Raw genomic sequence first — 26,024 nt, 5'->3', positions numbered from 1 at the left:
TACATAATAGATCTGGAGGGAGGGGGTTGCTTCGCCCAGTCAGTTTTCGCTGTTGTTGTTGTGCGTTTGCCTCCACTTCGGCCGGCCTTCGTTTTTTCCTCCTGTACTTTCTCACTCTCTGTTGCCCTGCTGTGTTCATCATGGTCGTTGCCGTTTCCCGTGCTCCCTTTCCAGTTTGTGTTCCCTCGTCTTTCTCCCTCCTCTGGTTCCCCTCTATTGTTCTTTGTCCCCTATCCTTCCTCCTTCCTCCCCCCCCCCCCCCCCCCCGTCCCTCCCGCAGCTCCCCTTTCTTTTCTATTGTGTTTAGCTACCCCCTCTTGCAGGGGCTTTCCCTCATTCCTTCTCTTTTCTCACGTTTTGGCTACTTTCCCATGGCTCTTGGCTACTTGACTACTTATCTGCTTGTTCATTGGCCACAAACATGTCCCGGAACAGATGGGCGAATGGCTCCCATGTGCTGAAGAAGCCATCTGTCGGACATTTCGGTCAGGCTGAATTGCGGCCGTAATTGGTTCCAGGTCTGGAGGATGGCTACCACCACTGGGCTGCTGGAGTGTTTTCTGGGTGGGGATGGCAGTGCACCCGTGGCGAGGGCCCGGAGCGAGGTCCCCCTGCAGGAGGCCTCCTCCGTGCGCACCCACTTGGCTTCTGGCTCCTTAATCCATCCTCTTACCCGTTTGGCTGTCGCCGCTCAGTGGTAGTATTGTAGGTTTGGGAGGGCTCGCCCTTCCCTGGACTTTGTTTTTTGTAGGACCTTCTTTGGGATCCTAGCATTCTTCCCCCCCCCCCCCCCGACCTCCCCCCCCCCCCCCCCCCCCCACCCCTCACCCCCCCCCCACCCCCCTCATGCAAACGCCATGATTAATTTGCCCAGTAAGTTGAAAAAGGCCTTGGGTATATAGATCGGGATGGATCTTAGTTGGAAGAGGTACCTGGGCAGTACGTTCATTTTGATCATCTGCATTCTCCCCGCCAGGGAGAGTGGGAGTGTGTTCCATCCCTGCAGGTCCTTTTTGACTAGCAATTATGATAATACACTACACTCTAAGCTGGTCACGTCTCTACTCTAGCTGCACTACACACACACACTAACCTGCAGAAAGAGCGGGAAACTCCTTATATAGTTCCTGTTAGTGTTGCCATCTAGTGATCATCTGTCTGTACTGACTGCACATTAACTAATCATGTATTAACATACACAGAGATCACTACACCCGCCTGAACCGATATCCCACGCTGCGTGCAGAGGATCTGTACCCGAAGCTAGCTGGAGGCCATCGTTCACAAAACTGGACACGGGCCATGCGTATCTCCAACTGGAGCTCGAAGTGGCATCACGGAAGTACATGACCATCAACACCCACCCTGTACAAGTATGCTCAGCTCCCCTTCGGAATCTCATCCGCATGTGCGGTATTCCAATAGGTAATGGAAGGCATCGCCTAGGGGCTCCCCATAGCGGCAATGTACCTGGTCTGTGTGCTCATTTCGGGGGCCACCGAGAGGGAACACATGGGACAAGAGGTCCTCGGGCGGTTCTCCCAAGCAAAGGCAGTCACGTACCTGGGATATCGCTTGGACACCGATGGCTTGCATCCAGTACAAGAAAAGGTCCAAGGGGCGGCATGTGGCGCAGTGGTTAGCACTGGGACTGCGGCGCTGAGGTCCCGGGTTCGAATTCCGGTTCTGGGTCACTGTCTGTGTGGAGTTTGCACATTCTCCCCGTGTTTGCGTGGGTTTCACCCCCACAACCCAAAGATGTGCAGGTTAGGTGGATTGGCCACGCTAAATTGCCCCTTAATTGGAAAAGAAATAATTGGGTACTCTAAATTTATTAAAAAAAGAGAAGGTCCAGGCCATAAGAGGGAGAAAATAAGACGAAACTGAAGTCATTTTTGAGGCTCGGAAACATTCTGGGAAATTTATCCCGAAGTTAGTTACTCCGTTGGCACCCCTTCCCGCGCTGCTGAAGAAGAACCAAAGATGGGCATGGGGAGCGCCACAAGAGGGAGCGTTTACCAGGGTGAAGAGGCAGCTGCTATCTTCCCAGCAATTGACATATTCTGACCCTTCAAGGCCGCTCGTCCTCACTTGCAACGCCTCTCCACATGTCATTGGCGCAGTGTTAACCCATTGTCGGGATGACGGCACGGAATTCCTATAGCACATGGAATGCCTATAGCACATGTACCCTGGCCAATGCGGAACATCGCTCCACCCAAATCGAGAAAGAAAAATTGGCAGTGAATATATGTGGTAAAGAAATTGTGCAGGCGTCACTCTGTTATCATCACGGACCATAAGCCCCCGCTGGCTCTCTTGGAGGACAAGGGGATTCCCCATATAGCCTCAAACTGGATCCAGCGCCGGGCCTTGTTATTAGAGGCTTTCGAGTATACATTTGAACATCGCCCGGGTGTAAACGCCGACACCCTCAATTGACCCCCGCTGCATTTGACCCTCTCCCGCCAATAATGAGGGCGTGGCACAGCGGGTTACAGGGAAGCCCTCCCGGCAACTCTACAGCCCTACATCACGAAGCAGCAGTGACTCACTGTGGAGGGTGGTATCCTCCTATAGGGAGCTTGCATGGTTGTCCTGTGGCCAGGTCAAGAGATGATCCTACAAGGGCCTACATAATGGACATCCTGGCACCTCGAAGGTGAAAATGCTAGTGAGGAGCTAGGTGTGATGGCCTGAAATTGACAGTGACATTGAGTACTAAAGCAGTGCCAGGCATGCCTGGAATCTCCCTCCATTGGTCCCTGGTCCAAGCCTGGGAATGGCCAAGGCGGCCCTGGGTGCGATTGCACGGTGGCTTCACCGGGCTACTCATGGGTCCAAATTGCTGGTCCTCGTAGGCGCCCACTCCAAACAGCTGGACGTGCACCGAATGCCCACCACCACCTCAAGGACTATCGCGAACAAATTACGCCAATCATTTAGCACCCACGGGATACCGGAGGTATTGGTCACGGATAATGGGACCCCGTTCACTTGTGAGGAGTTCCAATCATTTATGTGTGCCAGTAGGCTAAGGCACATCTGGACTGCTCCATCCACCCGTCCTTGAATGATCTGACGGAGCGGGTGGTTCAAACATTCAAACAAGGCGGAAGGAAACAGCACACAGGCCCGTTACTGGCAAGGTTCCTATTCCATTATCACACCATGCTTCACATCACAACAGGGGTAGCACAAGTGGAGCGATTAATGTGCTGATGCCTCCAGACATTTCAAAGGCAGGTGAGTAGGGACAAAGCAGGAAAAAGAAGTACCATGACTATCGGGCACCTGGGAGCGGCTTTAAACCTGGAGGTGCAGTGCATGTCCCTGGGGCCGTGTTGGAGAGAACAGGGCCCATTTTGTACAAGGTCAGAACGCTGGAGAAGACCATGCGGAAACACATAGAACCCGCAACGGAAGAAACCATGCTGGGCACATAGGTGCCTCCATCGCCCCTCGTGCCACTGTACAGTCAAAGGGCACAACCCAGCACGGTCCAGTGTCCGTGCCGATGGGACGGCAGCGGCTTGGCCTCAGACGGGGACATGGAAGCGTCCGCACAGGTGGACCACGACAAAACTGCAGTGGAGCCCCCGGCAGTGACCCTCCGGCGCTCGTCATGAAAAAGGCGACTCAATACCACGCCACCCCGACCCGGTCCCACCACTGGCAGAGGCACAGCCACCCATGAAGCGGTGAAGAAGGCCCCCTAAGTTGGCCACTGGAGGGGATCATTCGGATGTGGGGGGGGGGGGGAGAGGTGGTTGTAACAACCCTCATGCGGGATACCCTGATCGATCTCCCCACGGGATCCATGGAATATGAGCATTCCCGCTAATGGGCTGAGGCCGGTCCAGTTGGGGCCCATTACTGGACCGTGTGAAAGCGGGCCCAGCCAGGGACCAGAATTCAGGTAGTCCACACGGTGACTGATTGTGTGTAAGATGCCCTAGCGGCCATTTTCTATAACTACGATAAACCCGCGTTTGTTCACTTACTAGAGCCTCTGGGGTCCTCATACCCACATTATATTCCATTTGCCAGATAGGTGCCCAGCCACTCAACCTATCTTTCATGCTCCTCTGGCAGCAGAAAAGGGCAGTTGGTGATGTTTGCCTCCAGGACAGTTAGTGGAATTTAAATTCAGTCAAGAAATTGGTAGCATTGTGAATAGCACAATTGCTTCACAGCTCCAGGGTCCCAGGTTCGATTCCGGCTTGGGTCACTGTCTGTGCGGAGTTTGCACATCCTCCCCGTGTGTGCGTGGGTTTCCTCCGGGTGCTCCGGTTTCCTCCCACAGTCCAAAGATGTGCAGGTTAGGTGGATTGGCCATGGTAAATTGCCCTTAGTGTCCAAAATTGCCCTTAGTGTTGGGTGGGGTTACTGGGTTATGGGGATAGGGTGGAGGTGTTGACCTTGGGTAGGGTGCTCTTTCCAAGAGCCGGTGCAGACTCGATGGGCCGAATGGCCTCCTTCTGCACTGTAAATTCTATGATAAATCTGGAATGTGAAATTAGTCAGTAATGATGATGCGACCATCAATTCACTGAGAGACGTTGAGAAGTAAACCGTGGTTTTAATCAGCTTAGAACTGAGCCTGCCTGTGACCGGTACAACAATGAATGCGGCCCCGCAGGTCAGCTGCCTTTATACTTCCTATAAGGGGTGGAGCCATGGGCGAGCCCGTACATGCCCCGACATATCCCCCTGTGGGTGAAGCCGCACAATGACCCATAGGTGGAGCCCACAGGGTTAAACACATAACGTAACACGATACAGCAGTAACATGATATCACAGTACACTAGTGAATTAACAGTAGTTCCATTCACCACATTCACCCCCTGTTTAAAAATGAAGTCCGGCGGGGGTGAAGGGTTTACAGATTCAGTCGGTCTGGTGCCCGGATTGTACGTTGCAACCGCCGAAGCACTGGTGTTGCAGCCATTTCGGGCGGCTGTGGAGCTGGGCCCGGAGCGGGCACAGGCATGGACTCCTGGAGCGGCTCTTCCGGAGCTTCAGTCCTGTGGACGGGTGCGGCGGGTGGGAGGGAGCGCGAGAACCATATCGGGGTAGGGGCACTGAACTTGGGAGGTTGGATAGGGGTAGGGGCGCTGAACATGGGAGGTTGGACGGGACCTAGTGTGGGGGATGCAGTAGTGGTCGTGGTGTCGGAGCCTGCGGGCGCCAGGTCCCGGAGGGAGACGGTATCTTGCCGGCCATCGGGGTGTTCGCGTACGCATAGTGTGGGTTGGAGTGCAGGAGCTGGACCCTCTCTACCAGGGGGTCGGTCTTATGGCTCCGAACATGTTTTCAGAGGAGGACTGGACCCGGTGTCATCAGCTAGGGTGGGAGCGAGGCCCCTCAGGTAGCTCCCCTAGGGAAAACAAACAAACGGTCATGAGGGGTCTGGTTTGTGGCCGTGCAAAGGAGGGACCTAATAGAGTGGAGCGCATCGGGGAGGACCTCCTGCCAGTGAGAAACCGGGAGATTTATGGACCGTAGTGTCAGTAGGACGGTCTTCCAGACCGTCGCGTTCTCCCTCTCCACCTGCCCATTTCCCCTGGGGTTATAACTGGTAGTCTTGCTCGAGGCGATGCCCTTACTGAGCAGGTACTGACACAGTTCGTCGCTCATGAACGATGAGCCCCTGTCGCTGTGGACATAGCTGGGGAAACCGAACAGGATGAAGACACTATGCAGGGCTTTGATGACTGTGGGAGTGGTCATATCGGGGCAGGGAATGGCGAACGGAAAACGGGAGAACTCGTCTATGATGTTCAGGAAGTACGTGTTGCGATTATTGGAGGGGAGGGGCCTTTTGAAATCGATACTAAGGCGTTCAAAGGGCCGGGATGCCTTTACCAGGTGGGCCTTATCTGGTCGATACAAGTGCGGTTTACACTCCGCACAGATTTGGCAGTCTCTGGTTACAGCTTTGACCTCCTCGATGGAGTAGGGCAGGTTGCGGGCCTTGATGTAGTGGGCGAGCCGGGTGACCCCCAGGTGGCAGAGGTCATCATGGATAGCACGTAATCGGTCATCTTGCGCGCTGGCGCACATGCCGCGGGACAGGGCATCTGGGGGCTCGTTGAGCTTCCCAGGACGATATACAATATCGTTGTTATAGGTGGAGAGTTTGATCCTCCACCTCAAGATCTTGTCATTCTTGATCTTGCCCCGCTGCGTATTGTCAAACATAAAGGCAACCGATCGTTGGTCGGTGATGAGGGTAAACCTCCTACCAGCGAGGTAGTGCCTCCAGTGCTGTACGGCTTCCACGATGGCTTGGGCTTCTTTTTCGACCGACGAGTGTCGAATTTCAGAGGTGGTGAGGGTGCGGGAAAAGAACGCTACCGGTCTGCCTGCTTGGTTGAGAGTGGCGGCGACAGCGACCTCTGAGGCATCGCTCTCCACCTGGGAGCGGACGGACTTGTCCACCGCGCGCATTGCAGCTTTTGCGATGTCCACCTTGATGCAGTTGAAGGCCTTGTGAGCCTCGGCTGCCAGTGGAAAAATGGTGGCCTTAAATAGTGGGCGGGCTTTGTGCGCATACTGGGGGACCCACTGGGCAAAATAGGAGAAAAATCCAAGGCACCTCTTCAGGGCCTTGGGGTAGTGAGGGAGAGGGGATTGGAGGAGGGGGCGCATACGGTCAGGGTCGGGTCCTAGGACCCCGTTTTCCACGACGTAGCCGAGGATGGCTAGCCTGGTTGTGCGGAAAACGCATTTCTCCTTGTTGTAGGTGAGGTTGAGTTTTTGGGCGGTTTGGAGAAATCGGTGGAGGTTGGCGTCGTGGTCCTGCTGATCATGGCCGCAGATGGTGACATTGTCCAAGTACGGAAACGTGGCCCGCAGCCTGTACTGGTCCACCATTTGGTCCATTGCTCGTTGGAACACCGAAACCCCGTTCGTGATGGCAAAGGGCCCCGGAGGAAATGGAAAAGGCGGACAGCTGCCTCAAATGCAGTGTAGTGGCGGTCCTCCGGGCGGATTGGAAGCTGGTGGTATGCAGACTTCAGATCCACCGTGGAGAACACGCGGTAGTGCGCGATCTGGTTTACCATGTCTGCAATCCGGGGAACGGGATACGCATCTAGTTGAGTAAAGCGGTTAATGGTCTGGCTGTAATCAACCACCATCCGGAACTTTACCCCGGTCTTAACGACCACCACCTGAGCTCTCCAGGGGCTATTGCTGGCTTCTATGACCCCTTCCCGCAAGAGACGCTGGACCTCGGACCTAATGAACGTCCTGTCCTGCATACTATACCGCCTGCTTCTGGTGGCTATTGGCTTACAATCGGCGGTGAGGTTTGCAAAGAGGGGGGGAGGGTCGATTTTTAGGGTCGCGAGGCTGCATATGGTGAGCGGCGGCAGGGGCCCCCCGAATTTAAGAGTTAGGCTCCTGAGGTTGCACTGAAAATCGAGTCCTAAGAGGAGAGGAGCGCAGAGGTCTGGGAGCACATATAGTTTAAAATTAGCGTACTCTGCGCCCTGGATCGCTAGGGTTGCAGTAGTGCACCCTTGGATTTGCACCAAGAGGGAGATAGTTTGTCGCGTCGGGAAAATTGGGAGCGAGCAGCGTCTTACCATATCCGGGTGAATGAAGCTCTCTGTGCTCCCGGAATCGAAAAGGCAAGGTGTCTCGTACCCGTTTACCCGGACAGCCATCATGGAGCTCCGGAGGTGCCTCGGTCGTGACTGGTCCAGGGTGACCGCGCTGAGCTGGGGATAGCCGGCGGCGCGATTGGAGGTGCTGGGGTGGCCCCACGATGGCTGCTGTCCATGTCGTTCGTACACCTTGGGCGGTGTAGCAGATGGCGGCCAAGATGGCGGTCCCCGTTGGACGAGCGTGGCGGGCGGTGAGGACGATGGCGTCCAAGATGGCGGCCCCCATGGATCGCACGTGGCCGGCCGTGTGGGGGAGGGTGACCAAGATGGCGGCCCCCATGAGTCGCACGTGTTGTGCAGAGGCGGAGTTGGCAGACACGCTGCCACTTTGCGGGGTCTGCGGGGCTGTGGGTCTGTGGATCGGGTCTGTGAGTTCGAGTTTTTAGACCTGGCCAGGCAGACCTTGGCGAAGTGTCCTTTTCGCCCGCAGTTACTACAGTTCGCGTTGCGAGCCGGGCAGTGCTGTCGGGGGTGTTGGGACTGGCCACAAAAATAACAGGGCAGCCCCCCATGATGAGCGGCACAAGCCTGGTGTAGTCTCTGGTCGGGGGCCCACGAGGGGGTCGCGTGGTCGGCGGGGAACGCAGTAAGTCTCTGAAACGCGACCTCCAGAGAGGTAGCTAGTGTTACCGTGTCCTCCAGGTCCTGGGCCCCTTTTTCGAGCAGGCGCTGTCTTACATAGTTTGATCGGACCCCTGCCACGTAAACGTCTCGGGCGGCGAGCTCCATATGCTGAGGGGCCGTAACGGCCTGGAAGTTACAGATGTGCGCGAGGGCTTTGAGGTCGCGTAGATAGTCATCTAGCGACTCCCCGGGGTGCTGGCGGTGAGTGGTGAAGATGTGTCGCGCGTAGACCTCGTTCACGGGCCATTCATATATACGTTCGAGTAGTGCGAGGACCTCTGTATAGGACGCGGCGCTGTCGAGCCGGACAGAAATACGATGGCTCACCCGTGCGTGGAGAAGACTCAGTTTCTGTTCGTCCGTGACGGATGGCGTAGACGAAGCGGTGAGATAGGCCTTGAAGCATCGAAGCCAGTGCGAAAAAATTTCTCTCACCTCCGCGGCGTGTGGATCCAGTTCCAGTCTATCAGGTTTGAGGGCTGATTCCATAGTAGTATTTTAAGCTGATTAAATTGATGCGACCATCAATTCACTGAGAGACACGTTGAGAAGTAAACCGTGGTTTTAATCAGCTTAGAACTGAGCCTGCCTGTGACCGGAACAACAGTGAATGTGGCCCCGCAGGTCAGCTACCTTTATACTTGCTGTAAGGGGTGGAGCCATGGGCGAGCCCGTACATGCCCCGACATATCCCCCTGTGGGTGAAGCCGTACAATGGCCCATAGGTGGAGCCCACAGGGTTAAACACATAACGTAACACGATACAGCAGTAACATGATATCACAGTGCACTGGTGAATTAACAGTAGTTCCATTCACCACAAATGATGACCATGAAACCATTGTCGATTGTCTTTAAAAGCTTCAGTAATGTCCTTACCCGGTCTGGCCTACACGTGACTCCAGGCCCACACAGCAATGTAGTCGACTCTTAACCGCCCCTTTGAAATGGCTGAGCAAGCACCTCCCAACCTGCCACCCAGTCAGTTCAAGGGCAATTAGGGGCAAGCAACAAATTCTAGCCTTGCCAGGGATGACCACGTCACCCAATAGAATTAAAGAAAAAAACAGGGATGGTGCAGGAGGGAGGGTTTCAGATTCCTGGATAATTGGGGCTCATTCTGGGGTCGGTGGGACCTCTACAAACGGGTTGGTCGACACTTGGACCAGAGGGGTACCAATATTCTGGGGGGGAAATTTGCTAATGCTCTTCGGGAGGTTTTAAACTAGTTCAGCAGGGGCTTGGGAACCTGAATTGTAGCTCCAGTATACAGGAGATTGAGAGTAGTGAGGTCATGAGTAAGGTTTCAAAGTTGCAGGAAAGTAGTGGCAGGCAGGAAGGTGGTTGAAAGTGTGTCTTCTTCAATGCCAGGAGCATCCGGGATAAGGTAGGTGAACTTGCGGCATGGGTTGGTACCTGGGACTTCGATGTTGTGGCCATTTTGGAGTCATGGATAGAGCAGGGACAGGAATGGTTGTTGCAGGTGCCAGGGTTTAGATATTTCAGTAAGCTCAGGGAAGGTGATAAAAGAGGGGGAGGGGTGGCATTGTTAGTCAAGGACAGTATTACGATGGCAGAAAGGACGTTTGATGAGGACTCGTCTACTGAGGTAGTATGGGCTGAGGTTAGAATCAGGAAAGGAGAGGTCACCCTGTTAGGGGTTTTCTATAGGCCTCCGAAAAGTTCCAGAGATGTAGAGGAAAGGATTGCAAAGATGATTCTGGATAGGAGCGAAAGCAACAGGGTAGTTGTTATGGGGGACTTTAACTTTCCAAATATTGACTGGAAACGCTATAGTTCGAGTACTTTAGATGGGTCCGTTTTTGTCCAATGTGTGCAGGAGGGTTTCCTGACACAGTATGTAGATAGGCCAACGAGAGGCGGGGCCATTTTGGATTTGGTACTGGGTAATGAACCAGGACAGGTGTTAGATTTGGAGGTAGGTGAGCACTTTGGTGATAGTGACCACAATTCGATTACGTTTACTTTAGTGATGGAAAGGGATAGGTATATACCGCAGGGCAAGAGTTATATCTGGGGGAAAGGCAATTATGATGCGATGAGGCAAGACTTAGGATGCATCGGATGGAGAGGAAAACTGCAGGGGATGGGCACAATGGAAATGTGGAGCTTATTCAAGGAACAGCTACTGCGTGTCCTTGATAAGTATGTACCTGTCAGGCAGGGAGGAAATGGTCGAGCAAGGGAACCGTGGTTTACTAAAGCAGTCGAAGCTTGTCAAGAGGAAGAAGGAGGCTTATGTAAAGATGAGACATGAAGGTTCAGTTAGGGCGCTCGAGAGTTACAAGTTAGCTAGGAAGGACCTAAAGAGAGAGCTAAGAAGAGCCAGGAGGGGACATGAGAAGTCTTTGGCAGGTAGGATCAAGGATAACCCTAAAGCTTTCTATAAATATGTCAGGAATAAAAGAATGACTAGGGTAAGAGCAGGGCCAGTCAAGGACAGTAGCGGGAAGTTGTGCGTGAAGTCTGAGGAGATAGGAGAGGCGCTAAATGAATATTTTTCATCAGTATTCACACAGGAGAAAGACAGTGTTGTCGAGGAGAATACTGAGATTCAGGCTACTAGACTAGAAGGGCTTGAGGTTCATAAGGAGGAGGTGTTAGCAATTCTGGAAAGTGTGAAAATAGATAAGTCCCCTGGGCCGGATGGGATTTATCCTCGGATTCTCTGGGAAGCTAGGGAGGAGATTGCTGAGCTTTTGGCTTTGATCTTTAAGACATCTTTGTCTACAGGAATAGTGCCAGAAGACTGGAGGATAGCAAATGTTGTCCCCTTGTTCAAGAAGGGAAGTAGAGACAACCCCGGTAACTATAGACCAGTGAGCCTTACTTCTGTTGTGGGCAAAATCTTGGAAAGGCTTATAAGAGATAGGATGTATAATCATCTGGAAAGGAATAATTTGATTAGAGATAGTCAACACGGTTTTGTGAAGGGTAGGTCGTGCCTCACAAACCTTATTGAGTTCTTTGAGAAGGTGACCAAACAGGTGGATGAGGGTAAAGGAGTTGATGTGGTGTATATGGATTTCAGTAAAGCGTTTGATAAGGTTCCCCACGGTAGGCTACTGCAGAAAATACGGAGGCATGGGATTCAGGGTGATTTAGCAGTTTGGATCAGAAATTGGCTAGCTGGAAGAAGACAAAGGGTGGTGGTTGATGGGAAATGTTCAGACTGGAGTCCAGTTACTAGTGGTGTACCACAAGGATCTGTTTTGGGGCCACTGCTGTTTGTCATTTTTATAAATGACCTGGAGGAGGATGTAGAAGGATGGGTGAGTAAATTTGCAGATGACACTAAAGTCGGTGGAGTTGTGGACAGTGCGGAAGGATGTTACAAGTTACAGAGGGACATAGATAAGCCGCAGCGCTGGGGTGAGAGGTGGCAAATGGAGTTTAATGCAGAAAAGTGTGAAGTGATTCAGTTTGGAAGGAATAACAGGAAGACAGAGTACTGGGCTAATGGTAAGATTCTTGGCAGTGTGGATGAGCAGCGAGATCTCGGTGTCCATGTACATAGATCCCTGAAAGTTGCCACCCAGGTTGAGAGGGTTGTTAAGAAGGCGTATGGTGTGTTAGCTTTTATTGGTAGAGGGATTGAGTTTCGGAGCCATGAGGTTATGTTGCAGCTGTACAAAACTCTGGTGCGGCCGCATTTGGAGTATTGCGTGCAAATCTGGTCGCCGCATTATAGGAAGGATGTGGAAGCATTGGAAAGGGTGCAGAGGAGATTTACCAGAATGTTGCCTGGTATGGAGGGAAGATCTTCTGAGGAAAGGCTGAGGGCCTTGAGGCTGTTTTCGTTAGAGAGAAGAAGGTTAAGAGGTGACTTAATTGAGGCATACAAGATGATCAGAGGATTGGATAGGGTGGACAGTGAGAGCCTTTTCCCTCGGATGGTGATGTCTAGCACGAGGGGACATAGCTTTAAATTGAGGGGAGATAGATATAGGACAGATGTCAGAGATAGGTTCTTTACTCAGAGTAGTAAGGGCGTGGAATGCCCTGCCTGCAACAGTAGTGGACTCGCCAACACTAAGGGCATTCAAATGGTCATTGGATAGACATATGGATGATAAGGGAATAGTGTAGATGGGCTTTAGAGTGGTTTATGTTCTATGTAGCAAGACACCCACGCAAATAGCATTTCTCTAATGGCAGTGCCATAACACAGTCCCACCAATGCCATGAATGTCCTGGGATGGCGGGCGAGGGATTTGGTTAACAATTGACCGGAAACTCAACTGGAACAGCCACATAAAGGCCTTGACTACCTGGGTGGGTCCGAGACCTGGTAGCCTGTGGCACTTCCTGACTCCTCAAAACTGCTCCACCAACTAGGCCGGAGTCAGGAATGTGATGGTTGTGCTCCAAAGCAGAGAATCAAAAGGAGGCCAGTCAGCCCATCATGGGTGCATAGGCAATTCACTCCCCTAGTGCCACTCCTTGATTTTCTCCCCATAACCCTGTACATTCATCCTTTCCCAGGATCTTGAAAGCCTTGATCGAAGCTGCCACACTTTCAGGCAGGCGCCTTCCAGACCCCAACCACTTGCCGCATGGAAGGTTTTCTCAAGAAGCTCGACAACTTCCAGGACAAAGCAGCAGGGTAACGTTTGCACTTCACAGGGACCAGACAATAACCACCTCCAAGAGAGAATCTAACCATCAGCTGTTGATATTCATTGGCATTACCATCGCTGATTGACCCCCACAATCAACATCCTGAGGGTTACGATTGACCAGAAACTGGTCCCAGCCACATTAACACTGTGGCTACAAGAGCAGGTCAGAGGCTGGGAATCCTGCAGAGAGTAACTCACCTCCTGACTCCCCCAAAGCCTTTCCACAAGGCACAAGTCAGGAGTGTGATGGAACACTCCCCACTTGCCTGGATGAATGAGGCTCCAACAACACTCAAGAAGCTCAACACCATCCAGGACAAAGCAGCCCCGCTTGATTAGCACCCCATCCACATACATTCACTCCCTCCAGCATCGACGCACAATGGCAGCCGTGTGTACCATCTACAAGATGCGCTGCAGGAACTCACAAAGACTCCTTCGCTAGCACCACGACCACTACCACCCAGAAGGACAAGGGCAGCAGATACATGGGAATCCCACCACCTGCACGCTCCTCTCCGAGCCACACACCATCCTGACTTGGAAATGTATCGGCCTTTCCTTCACTGTCGCTCGGTCAAAATCTTGGAGCTCCCGCTCTACCAGCACCATGGGAGTACCTACACCACACGGAGACTGCAGCGGGTTCAAGAAGGCGGCTCACCCACCACCTTCTCATGGGGCAATTCCGAACAGATTGCTCTCAAAGAGAACAGTGTGACAGTTTGTAGGCATACTGGGGAATGTGTTAACTCTTTCAGGGAACGCGTTAATATTCCGAGCAGATTCCCTGAGGTGGGGGAGACAACTGTCCTACTGAAAAGTCTGAAAGGGCAGCCAGCTCTCCCGCCCCTCCCCATCATGAATGAGCTCGCTGCTGAATAGTTGAGGCATTAACATATGTGACATCACAAACATTGGACACATCACAGTGCACACCCCCTCCCAACTATTCAAAACTCAGCAAAATCTCATGAAAGGAAAGATTCTTGGCAGAGTGTTAACACCTGGTCCTCCTCCGCCAACAAAAGAAGCCCATGCATGTAGGCGAACCTTTCACGCTGTTCTACGATTGGAATACTCCTCACCCTGGGTCTCAGGGTGTGACAGCACCAAAAGGGTGTTCATCAGCACTGAGGTTGAATGCCATGAATTAACTAAGTCCATGGCCACGTGCCAGGGATTCTCGAGAAATAGCATCATGGAACTCGATAGATTCTGGGCCCTGCGAGCAATCTCGTAGGCCATGTACCCGAAGCATTCTTCCACGTAAGAAAGCTCAGTTCTTACTAAGAACAGCACATTGAAAGCCTACTCCAACAGCAAGGGCAGTTCACCCCAATACCCTCGTCAAAGTTTCAGGCAGCATCACACAAAAGCTAATCTTCAAAGTGAATTGGTGAATGTATCATCGGAAAAATAACCTCAGTCACAGGGAAAAGGAAAGGACGTCAGAGAGGCGGAGGAGGTTATGGAGTCCAGGGAGACACGGAAGGCGATGACGAAGAATGAACCTCGACATAAATTTCTGATCGACGATGGCGATGAAGATGAAGAAGTCTGTCAGTTTGACCCTGACGAGGGTAAAGAGCCATCTTTATCGAAGAAAGGCTCGAAGAAAGGCTCGAAGGTGAAAAAGGATGGAACCAAGAGGCGTCAGGAGGAGGAGGACAGGAGATGGCAGGAGGAGAAGGAAAGGAAAAGGCTGGAGGAGGAGGAGGACGAAGAAGAAATATGCAGTGAATTGAGCAATGAAGAGCAGGGGGTAATGGAACAGGTGGAGTGGCAAGAAGATGCAAACCTACTAGAAAGTGAGCATGAGGTGGAGGAGGAGGAGGAGGAAGAAGAGATCTTCAACCTAGAATCTGAGGAAGAGGAGGACAGGGGAAGTGCAGAGTGGAGAAGAGATGAGGAAGAGAGGATGGAAAGTGAGGAAGAGAGTAATAATATGGAGGCAAAGAAGGAAGTGGATGAGAAAGAAGAGGAAATGAAAAGGGAAGAGGGGGAGGAAGCTGAGTGGGGAGAGGAGGATGAAGAGGATGAAGAGGCACAGGAATCTCAATCTGAAGAGGAGACAGGGTTTGGTGACAAAGACAAACAGGAGGAGATGAGAAAGAATATGGAAGAGGCAGTGGAATTGGAAGAGGAAAACTGGACAGAAATGGAAAAGAAGATGGAAGTAGAAGAGGAAGAGAAAATGAAATTGGAAGAGGAGAAGAAAAAGAAGGCTGAAGAGGGGGAGGAAAAAGAGATGGAAGGTGAGAATAAGATGGGCAAGGAAGAGGAAGTGGGGATGGGAGAGGAAGAGAAGGAGATGATTGGAGAAGAAGAAAAAGATAAGGTGGGAGAGAAAGAGGAACTGGGAGAAGACGAAAAAGAGAAGATGGGAGATGAAGAGAAAGAAGGGGTGGGAGAGAAAGAGAAAGAAGAGGTAGGAGAAGAAGAAAAAGGGATGGGAGAGGAAGAGAGAGGGGCGATGAGAGAGGAAGAGAAAGAGGGGATGGGAGAAGAAGAAAAAAAGGGGATGGAAGAAAAAGAGGTGGAGAGAGAGGAAGAAAAAGAGATGGGAGAGGAAGAGAAAGAAGAGATGGGAGAGGAAGAGAGAGGGGGGATGAGAGACGAAGAGAAAATGGGAGAGGAAGAGAGAGAGGAAATGAAAGAGGAAGAGAGAGAGGGGATGGGAGAAGAAGAAAAGGAAGAGATGGGAGAGGAAGAGAGAGGGGGGATGAGACATGAAGAGAAGATGGAAGAGGAAGAGAGAGAGGAAATGAAAGAGGAAGAGAGAGAGGGGATGGGCGAAGAAGAAAAGAAAGAGATGGGAGAGGAAGAGCAAGGAGAGATAGGAGAGGAAGGGAGAGGGGGGATGAGAGACGAAGAGAAGATGGGAGAGGAAGAGAGAGAGGAAATGAAAGAGGAAGAGAGAGAGGGGATGGGCGAAGAAGAAAAGAAAGAGATGGGAGAGGAAGAGCAAGGAGAGATAGGAGAGGAAGAGAGAGGGGGGATGAGAGATGAAGAGAAGATGGGAGAGGAAGAGAGAGAGGAAATGAAAGAGGAAGAGAGAGTGGGGATGGGAGAAGAAGAAAAGAAAGAGATGGGAGAGGAAGAGCAAGGAGAGATAGGAGAGGAAGAGAGAGGGGGGATGAGAGACGAAGAGAAGATGGGAGAGGAAGAGAGAGAGGAAATGAAAGAGGAAGAGAGAGAGGGGATGGGCGAAGAAGAAAAGAAAGAGATTGGAGAGGAAGAGCAAGGAGAGATAGGAGAGGAAGAGAGAGGGGGGATGAGAGACGAAGAGAAGATGGGTGAGGAAGAGAGAGAGGAAATGAAAGAGGAAGAGAGAGAGGGGATGAGAGATGAAGAGAAGATGGGAGAGGAAGAGAGAGAGGAAATGAAAGAGGAAGAGAGAGAGGGGATGGGCGAAGTAGAAAAGAAAGAGATGGGAGAGGAAGAGCAAGGAGAGATAGGAGAGGAAGAGAGAGCGGGGATGAGAGATGAAGAGAAGATGGGCGAGGAAGAGAGAGAGGAAATGAAAGAGGAAGAGAGAGGGGAGATGGGCGAAGTAGAAAAGAAAGAGATGGGAGAGGAAGAGCAAGGAGAGATAGGAGAGGAAGAGAGAGCGGGGATGAGAGATGAAGAGAAGATGGGCGAGGAAGAGAGAGAGGAAATGAAAGAGGAAGAGAGAGAGGGGATGGGAGAAGAAGAAAAGAAAGAGATGGGAGAGGAAGAGCAAGGAGAGATAGGAGAGGAAGAGAGAGCGGAGATGAGAGACGAAGAGAAGATGGGAGAGGAAGAGAGAGAGGAAATGAAAGAGGAAGAGAGAGAGGGGATGGGAGAAGAAGAAAAGAAAGAGATGGGAGAGGAAGAGCAAGGAGAGATAGGAGAGGAAGAGAGAGGGGGGATGAGAGATGAAGAGAAGATGGGAGAGGAAGAGAGAGAGGAAATGGAAGAGGAAGAGAGAGAGGAGACAGAAGAGGAAGAGAGAGAGGAGTCAGAAGAGGAAGAGAAAGAAGAGATGGAAGAAGAAGGGAGAGAGAAGACAGATAAGGAAGAGAGAGAGCAGATGGAAGAGGAAGAAAGAGAGGAGATGGAAGAGATAGGGGGTATGGGAGAGGAAGAAAAGGAGAGACTGGGAGAGAAAGAGATAATGAAAGAGGAAGAGAAGAGAAGGGTGGAAGAGGAAGATAGAGAGTGGACGGAAGAGAGAGAGGGGACAAGAGAGGAAGAGAAAGAGAGGATGGTGGAGGATGAGAAAGAGATGGGAGAGGAAGAGGAGAGAATAGAAGAAGAGGAAGAGGAGAGAATAGAAGAAGAGGGAATGAGAGGGGAAGAGAGAGAGGGGATGGGAAAGGATGAGAGAGAGGCGCGAGGAGAGGAAGAAGGTAAGAGGATGGGAGAGGAAGAGGGAGAGGGGACAGGAGAGGAAGAGAAAGAAGGCATGGGACAAGGAAAGAAAAAGGGGATGAGAGAGGAGGAGAGAATGGAAACAAAAGAGGCAGAGACAAGACAGCAAAGGGCAGAGGAAGAGGGGAATGAAGGTGAGGAAGCAGAGAGAGAAAGGGAGGAGAAGGGACAGGCAGGGGAAAGGATGAAACCGAGTGAGGAGAAAGAGGGAGAAGGGATTAAAGCTGAAAAGGAGGGAAGAATGGGAGAAGAATTGAGGAAGGCATGGGATCAGGAAGAGGTGGAGTACGAGACAGAGGAAGACTTGGAAAGTAAAGTGGGAATGAAATTGAAGAGCAAGATAGAGGATGAAATAGTGCGCAGGTTGGAGGAGGAATTGGTGAGGCTTAAGTTAGAGGAGAAAATGAAGCAGAACCTGGAGGCAGAGATGAGAGTGAGGATGGAGGAAGAGAAGCTGAAGATGACAGAAGAGATGAAACGAAAGTTGGAAGAAGAAATGAAATATGAAATCGAAAAGGAGATAAAGCGCAAGTTGGAAGAGGAAAAGTTCCGGATGGAAGAGGAGGTGACAAAAAAGATTAAACAAGAGATGAAATGGAAGATGGAAGAAGAAATGGAGAAGAAAATGAAGATTGAAGAAGAGAGGCTGTATAAGATGATGGAAAGAAAGGAGAAAAAGGAGAGAAAGAGGAGAGATAGGCAGTTGCGAAAGAGAGAGGAGGAAGTGATGCTGTGTAAGGTGGAGGGGGGGAGGAACGAGGAAGTGGGGAAGGCAAGGGAGCAGGAGGAGATGAATTCCAAGGCGGGAAAAGACCCAAAGAGAAAGACTGAGGGTGTGAGGAGGACATTGGAAAGAAAGAATATACAGAGAAGCACGGAAGAACTGCAAAGTGTGGAGCGCGGGGTGGCCAAGGGGGATATCAAACAGAAGAAAGTGGAGGAGACAGTGGATATGAAGAGATTGGTGGGAAAGGAGGAACAGAGAACATTTCCGAAGGTAGAGGACGATGTGGGGAAGAATACGCTGGTCAGAATTGATCAGCTGCTGAAGAAGGCAAAGGGAGAACAGTCTGATGTGAAGCAGCTTGGTGCATCTATCCCCGCTTACCCATCAAGATCCCACGCGTACGGGCCTCTTCAGCCTAGCTCTCGAATCCCGAGCACCACCTTGCCCACAGTCTCCATACCCCTTTTGGCAGCCCCCTGCCTGCCAACCACCGCAATGCTGACTTACACCCAGAAGGCGGCGTGCCCCTCCTATGAGACGAAACGCTTGCACGAGTGCCCATCTGTCAGGCGGAACAAGGGGCAGTCCCTGGTGCGGATGGAGCTGGAGGCCTTTTACGAGCTTTTTAAGCTCTTCTCGGCGCCCCCCGCCCACGACGTGATCGACGTCCACAACCTGTGCGTGGGGCTGCGCGCGGCGGAGGTCGAGCTGGCCGAGGCGCAGCTCCGCGAGCTCCTGCGGCTCCTGGACACCAACGGGGACGGGCAGGTATGCTTTGAGGACTTCCTGGAGGTTGTCACCGATACCGACCTGTTCTTCCGCTACTTCGCCCAGCTGCCCGACATCTGCGACTGTTCGAGCTCCCAGAAGGGGCTGCTGACCAACGCGGTATTTTTCAAAATACTGGCAGAGAATCTGCGCCTGGGCAAACTCTCCATGGAGTCAACCAAGCACATTGTCAGGTACTATTACACCAAGAAGAAGGGGGTGGGCATCAAGGACCCGAAGGAAAAGAAGGCAATTGGTAATGGCCTGGTGCCTAGATTCCTGGGGATAAATCTCCACCGTCTCGTCCATTATGTAGACGTCCTGGAACCAGATGAAAACTATGTGGAGTCCCCTCTTACCCAGCAACAGGTCGACGCCTTCCGGGAGTTCTACGAATTCTTTGACAGAAATAACCAAGACAACATCGATAGCTTCTCGTTGCTGAAGGTCATGAACTCGCTGTCAATCTACGTAAGAAACCAACTTGTGCCCGTCCCCTTGCAGTTTCTGGCGGTCAACCACGGGAGGGAAGTGACATTCCTCGATTTCCTGGGCATCATGAGCGACACGGGCACCTTCAGCCAGTTCCTTGTCCAGCAGCAGGCCACAGGCTGCCAGGTGTGGAAGACCTCGGAGCTGTTCACCACCGATGCGCTGTTCTTCTACGTGATCGAGAAGAGCATTCACCACCTGGCGCTCAATGCCCGGGCGGGCGCCAACATCACAAACTACTACCATCAGAAGTTCAGGGGCTCGCTGCTGCAGCGCCACCACCCGACTGGAGGATCTGAGGAAGGAGTCAATGTCCGGGCCTACACAAATGCAGATGAGGCATTGAGGAAAATGTCGAGGGAGACGTCCATGCCCCTTGGCGTGAAGGCGGGCCCGAGGGACAACGCTGAGACGACAGACGCAGCCTCAGCCACGGCCAAGTACCAGGGCAGGCAGACTAAGCAAGACAGGAGGGCGGAGGCCTACGAGAAGCGCTTCCAAAAAGCCCTCCAGAACCCCAACTTCAACACAATCTTCAACGAGTACTCGTGGACCTGGAAGATGGAGGAGGCAGAACGAAACAAAAGAGCGGAGCAGATAAAGAAAGGAAGGAGCAAAATTTCTACAGTGAAGTGAGTGGTGTAGCGGGGAATGGGAGGAGAGATTTTTCTATCTAGTTCTGTGTGAGCTATGACCGAGAGGTTTTTGTCCTGGGCCAGAATGAGTGACAGACTGTAATAAACAGCCAACCGGAAAATGGGCAGTCAACGGCCACCAGAAGGCTCCCATTTTATTACCTCACTTTATGACTTAGCCACGCATGCATCTGAAAATATTAAACAATCTTAATAAACGACCTTAACCCACCCCATCCATTTTCTGCCAAATGTTTCCATTAGAAATTCCTGCGCCAGCATGTGGTGTGACAGCGCCACTACTGGTGGGAATGTGCAGGTACAGCGTGACATGCTCACATAGGATGCACCCACTGTAAATGTTGACATGGGGGAATTTATAATCGAAATTTATTTGCGAAGGGAGTTAAATATAAGTGCATTTATGCTTCAGTCGTGCAGGGCACAGGTGACACCACAGCTGGAGCATTGCATAGAGTATGAGTCTCATTATTTAAGGAAGGCTGTCAATGCATTGGAAGCAGTTCAGAGAAGGTTTATTAGACTCATACCCGGAATGTGCGGGGTGTCTTTTGAGGACAGGTTGGAGAGGCTGGGCTTGTATCTGCTGGAGTTTAGGAGAGTGAGGGGCAACTTGATTGAGACACAAGGGACCCTGAGTGGGTGGTGACAGAGTGGATGTGGAGACGATGTTTCCTCTTGTGGGAGAATGTAGAAATCGGGAGGGGGGGGGGTCACTGTTAAAAATAAGGGCCGTGATTCTCCCCTACCCGGCGGGGCAGGGGTCCCGGCGGGATGGAGTGGCGGGAACCACTCCGGCGTCGGGCCGCCCCAAAGGTGCGGATTTCTCCGCACCTTTAGGGGCCAAGCCCTCACCTTGAGGGGCTAGGCCCGTGCCGGAGTGGTTTCCGCTCCGCTGGCTGGCGTGGAAGGCCTTTGGTGCCACGCAGCCGGGGGCCGAAAGGACTTCGCCGGCCGGCGGAAGTCCGCGCATGCGCGGGAACGTCAGCGGCTGCTGACGTCATCCCCGCGCATGCGCGGGGGGGGGGGGTTTCTTACGCGTCGGCCACGGTGAAGGCTGTGGCCAAGGCGGAGGGAAAAGAGTGCCCCCACGGCACAGGCCCGCCTGTGGATTGGTGGGCCCCAATCTACGCAGGGGCAGATCCCACAAACAGCAATGTGATGAATGACCCTACGTTTGGTTATTTTCAGCCGTGCGTTCCCAAGACGCCAAGGCAAGCTTTTCCAAACTCCCCCCGTCTGCGCACTGCCAGACCACTGCCACAACCCGCACGACTAGCTCAGAGTTAACGTGAGAGCCCGCCAACCCCAGCTCTGCCAACACACCGCATCCACACGCGTGCGGTGTCCTTCCTGGCTACCGCCATGCCCCGACCACTCGGCGGGTTCCTGGCACCGACACCTGGCTTGGGTGCTGAGAAGGGGGTTGAAAGTTTTTTTGGGGCGGGGTGCGGGAGGATGGGGCAGAGGGAGCGCGGGTCGGGCAAAAGGGAAGAGTTGCTCGGGGATTGGGTGGTGTTGGGGAGGGCGGGGGTGATGCAGGCAGGCAGGGAGAAACATGTGTGTTTGTATGTGTGTGTGTGACTGAACGGGATGGGTATCATGTGAATCACATCCTTTTGACTTTGCACCCCCCCTCCCCCCAGCAGATAACACATCACTGCCTGAGGTCACAAAACACACCAAGACATCATAGCCCTCCCCATGTCCAGGTGCTGGAAAAGGCCCCGGGGATACAATGCCGACACTGAGCAGCAAAGTTTTCTGCCCCTTTCCCGCAGAAAGAATCCAAGCCAAACACAAATGCCCTCATGATTGTAAGGACCGAGCTGAGGAAGACCTCTGAGTGGGACGTCCATGGTGGACAGGACTGGACCCAGCCACGTTTGATGTTGTCGTATGGACCCGATAGCCGGAAGTCAATTCCCAAACACTGAATGAAGTGACTCAGTCAGGCAGGCAGCAGACTCTCGACCCAACGACCAGACAGTAGCTTGTTTCCAAACAGAAGTAGCAATGAGTCTTGTGAGAGACCAGGTTTGGGTGTGAAGATCTCCTCAAAGACAGACGCAGCAAAAGAAAAGGAGAATTCTTTTAGATTCCTCAAGAAGCTTACCGGAAAGGGAAACAAAAAATATATAACCAAACAATGGAGAAAGAGGGAAAGCAAGAGACGACAGTGGCTGAAACCCCTTCACAGAAAGATGCGGTGGTGGGACTGGGGAAGGTGATGGAGAAAGTGGTGGACAAGGTGATGGACAGGATGATGGAGCGGGTGATGGACAGGATGGTGGAGAAGTGGAAGCAGGAGAACAAGGAGAAGATCCAGCAGACGGTGGTGGACACCATGAACGAGACGCTCGACAAGGTGGCGGAGAGTGCGCTGAACACAGAGGAGGAGATGGGCAAAAAGGTGGAGGAGCTGGTCAACAAGGTGGTGGCGGAAGTGGCTGCCATCATGGAGAAGGTGATGGAGCAGGTGGAGCAGAAGCTGGACCGGGACAAGAAGTCCCCGTCGCCCGAGGAGGGGTCGTCGGACGGCTCAGTGTGCGAGATGCCACCCTTTGGGGAGGAGGAGGAGGAGGAAGAGGAGGAGGAGGAAGAGGAAGCGACACCCGAGGAGCCTCCTCTAACACCAAACCAACGGGAGGCATTTAATGAGGTCTTCAAGCAGTTCACGCAGGGTGACAAGAACATCATTAACATTCCCAACCTTAAATCGGCGCTGGCGGCCCTGGAGATACCCGTGGCGGAGGTAGACATTTACAATATCCTGGAGGCCTTGGATTCTGACGGTGATGGCGAGGCGAATTTCGAAGACTTCCTGAACCTGGTGACAAGCACCAGGCTCTTCTTCCTCTTCTACAGGGAGCTGCCAGAGCGCTGTGAGGGCTCCCAGCCGCAGACCGGGTCCGTGGACAACACCGTGTTCTTCGAAATCCTGTCCAAGTTCATCCAGACCCAGATGCTCCCGGAGGACACCACCCGTAAAATCATCCGCTATTACTACATGAAGAAGAAAGGGGCTAAGATCAAGAGCAAGAAGCTCGATGTCTGCCATAAGCAGCACGTCCCCCCCCCCATGTTCCTGGGGCAAACGATTTACAGCCTAGCCACTTATGTTGATATCCTGGAGCCAGACGAGGAGTACAAAGAGACTCCTCCAACAGAGGAGCAGGTCAAAGCTTTCCGCGATATCTTCAACATGTTCTGCAGAGACAAGCAAGATTGCATCGATGTCAATAGTCTACTGAATATGATGTCCGAAGTACAGATATACCTAAAGAACCCCTTAATCCCTAACGAGATGAAATGCACAGAAGTTAACTCGGGCAAGGAAGTGTGCTTTGATGATTTCCTGGCCATTATGACCAACACCAACACGTTTGCCCAGTACTTGGCGCCAGAGTATGAAGAATGCAAGAACACGGTGGCCACGCCAGTCATCATTTTCCAAGCCATCAACAAGCTGGTGGACTCACCCCTTCTCTCGGCCAAGAGCAAAGGGATCATTGCTGCCTATTACCGCAACAAGTTCATATCCATGGCCCAGGGTTACGGAGACGAGGCCAATCTGGACGAGGCTGGTTACCCCATTGAAGGCAAGGGCGAGGGGGAGGGCGGCGGGAGTCAGGGGCCGCAGAGCCCCAAGTCGGCCTCTCAGGCCTCCCCGGCGGGGGAGTCGGCCAGCCCTCCGCCCGACACGGAGGAGGAGGGGAAGGAGGCCGCCAAGGCGGCCGGCAAGGCCGAGGCGAAAGAGGCCGCCAAGGCGGCGGCTCGTGAAGCGGCCGCCAAGCAGCGAGACGCGGAGGCGGCCAAGGACACGGACAAGGAAGACGGGAAGGAATCATCCAAGAAAGCCCACCTGAAGAAAATCAAGGAGGTAAAGTTAAAGAGGAGGCAGAACATGCAGAAGAGGTTCGAGGCTGCCATGAAGAATCCGGCCTTTCACCAGGCGTTCGACTCATACTCCTGGACCTGGAACGAGAAGCAAGCCAAACAGAAGCAAACTGTAGTTCCCTGTCCATAGTGGTACTAGTTTTCTCCAAATGACCCCCCTCCAACCCCCTTTCACCCCTCCCTCTCTCCCCATCATCACCCCCCCCCCCCCCCCCCCCCCCCAGGTTTATTCTAGTTTCATTTAAGATGAGGAAGCTACACCCTAATAACTTGACTTAAAACTTGTAATAAAAAGGGCAACATGAGCTGGCTATTCTTACAATGAGTGAGCTGCGCCTTACTAAGTCTCTTAACCTTCAATAAACGGGCACCAAATGAAGATGCAAAGGTCATTCCCATTACCTGAGTGTTGGTCATTTATCACTATTTCTTTCTTGGAGGGATTTGGTTTGAGGTGGGGGGGGGGGGGTGCGGGACGAGGGGGGGTGGTTTGGCGGGGAGTTAGTTTGTTACTGATGGGTCAAGTCCTCTGTAGCTGTAGGGGCAGCACGGTAGCATTGTGGATAGCACAATTGCTTCACAGCTCCAGGGTCCCAGGTTCGATTCCCGGCTTGGGTCACTGTCTGTGCGGAGTCTGCACATCCTCCCCGTGTGTGCGTGGGTTTCCTCCGGGTGCTCCGGTTTCCTCCCACAGTCCAAAGATGTGCAGGTTAGGTGGATTGGCCATGATAAATTGCCCTTAGTGTTTAAAATTGCCCTTAGTGTTGGGTGGGGTTGCTGGGTTACGGGGATAGGGTGGAGGTGTGGTCTTGGGTAGGGTGCTCTTTCAAAGGGCCGGTGCAGACTCGATGGGCCGAATGGCCTCCTTCTGCACTGTAAATTCTATGATCTATGATACTGTTTATTTAGTGGATGCGATGGCCTCTAGCCAAGGCTCACTTCCTCGTTTGCCGAGTTTAGGCTGATCAGCCTGCCACTTACTCTTTAGAGGGGACTCTCCTCCGCAGCGCAGCAGAGCCCTGAGGTGATTGTACAGAGACCCCGGTGGCGGAACTTGGCTGCACTAGGGGGGGGGCACAGTCTCGTCCTGAACCTAACTAGCCGGGCCCACTCTTGCAGTGGCAGTCCAAATTCTACTGGTGGGGTCTGTCTCGAGGAACTTGTGTGCATGTTTTTTGACGTCGCTGGCTCAGACCCAGTATTTGTTACCCATTCTTAATTGCCACTCGAGAAGGTCGTGGGTGAGCTGCCTTCTCGAACCGCTGTGGTCGCCATGTGGTAGGTACACCCTAAGTACTGTTAGGGAGGGAGTTCCAGGGTTTTAACCCATGGACAGTGTAGGAATGATGATATATTTCCAAGTTAGGATGGTGAGTGGGGCTCGGGGGGTGGGATGTTAGACATTTTAGTTGCTGTGATATGAAGAGTCTAAAGTTCTGTTCCTTTTTCACAAACACACATTTATTTCCTTCCAACAGCCTTTGCACAAAACTCTCACTATACATCACCCGACAGAGGCCACCTGAAGCCCCTTTACATATCAGTGTCAATTAATGGATACTTAACATAAATGAGACAACTAATTGCAACGTCTCTTAACCCATTGCTTAACAGTCTCCCCTTCCTTGGAGAAAAAAATAATTAAGTGAAAACAAAATTTCAAGAAATTCAAAAACACACACATGATTTCCCCCTTTTTTTTGTTTGGAAGAGAAAGAAAAAAAAAGTCACAGAAACAAGCGCCCTTCATTAACAATATCCAAAAGTTTCTGTGAACTTGCCACTCTTTTCGTAAAACAGTCTGACAGTTGATAGCTCCTCTCGACCCATTTAATTTTTGTTATTTCTCCTCTGTCCAACATCTGCTTCAAACTTGCGATGTCTATCCGTAACCTCTTTTCATTGACACTTTTTGTAGAGTGCACATTTTCCCACAGGGATTTATTGTCAATGTGACAGTCAGTAGGTATATTACCCTAATCCCAAAATTTTTGTCAATATCAGACTTATATAAAAGGCCATATCCACCGTCTCAGCAGCCAAAGTGCTTTTTACCACTCTCCTTATTTTCTTTGTTTCCCACACAAGCGGGCAACATTTACCATTGTTCCCCAAAAGGAAAATTATAAAACCTCCTGC

At 52.1% G+C, this 26,024-nt stretch overlaps 2 protein-coding genes across 4 annotated transcripts; both read left to right on the top strand.

The window, feature by feature from the left end:
• The first annotated feature begins 13,954 nt into the window (after positions 1-13,954).
• On the top strand, positions 13,955-21,832 carry LOC140398913 (uncharacterized). Of its 3 annotated transcripts, none has more exons than XM_072487890.1 (2): positions 13,955-19,961; positions 21,767-21,832. In XM_072487890.1, the coding sequence occupies exons 1-2, from the start codon at positions 14,416-14,418 to the stop codon at positions 21,798-21,800; spliced, it is 5,580 nt and encodes a 1,859-aa protein (XP_072343991.1). In that variant the 5' UTR covers positions 13,955-14,415; the 3' UTR covers positions 21,801-21,832. The 3 variants fall into 3 exon arrangements, with proteins under 3 accessions (XP_072343991.1, XP_072343993.1, XP_072343992.1); XM_072487892.1 differs by lacking the exon at positions 21,767-21,832 and adding an exon at positions 21,635-21,700; XM_072487891.1 differs by lacking the exon at positions 21,767-21,832 and adding an exon at positions 21,632-21,689.
• Positions 21,696-24,087, top strand: LOC140398914 (uncharacterized). Its single transcript, XM_072487893.1, has one exon. The coding sequence runs from the start codon at positions 22,135-22,137 to the stop codon at positions 24,013-24,015; it is 1,881 nt and encodes a 626-aa protein (XP_072343994.1). The 5' UTR covers positions 21,696-22,134; the 3' UTR covers positions 24,016-24,087.
• Positions 24,088-26,024: the final 1,937 nt, after the last annotated feature.

Source organism: Scyliorhinus torazame, chromosome 22 (assembly GCF_047496885.1).
Source record: "Scyliorhinus torazame isolate Kashiwa2021f chromosome 22, sScyTor2.1, whole genome shotgun sequence".
NCBI lineage: Eukaryota > Metazoa > Chordata > Chondrichthyes > Carcharhiniformes > Scyliorhinidae > Scyliorhinus > Scyliorhinus torazame.
This window is presented reverse-complemented; position numbering and strand designations above follow the sequence as displayed.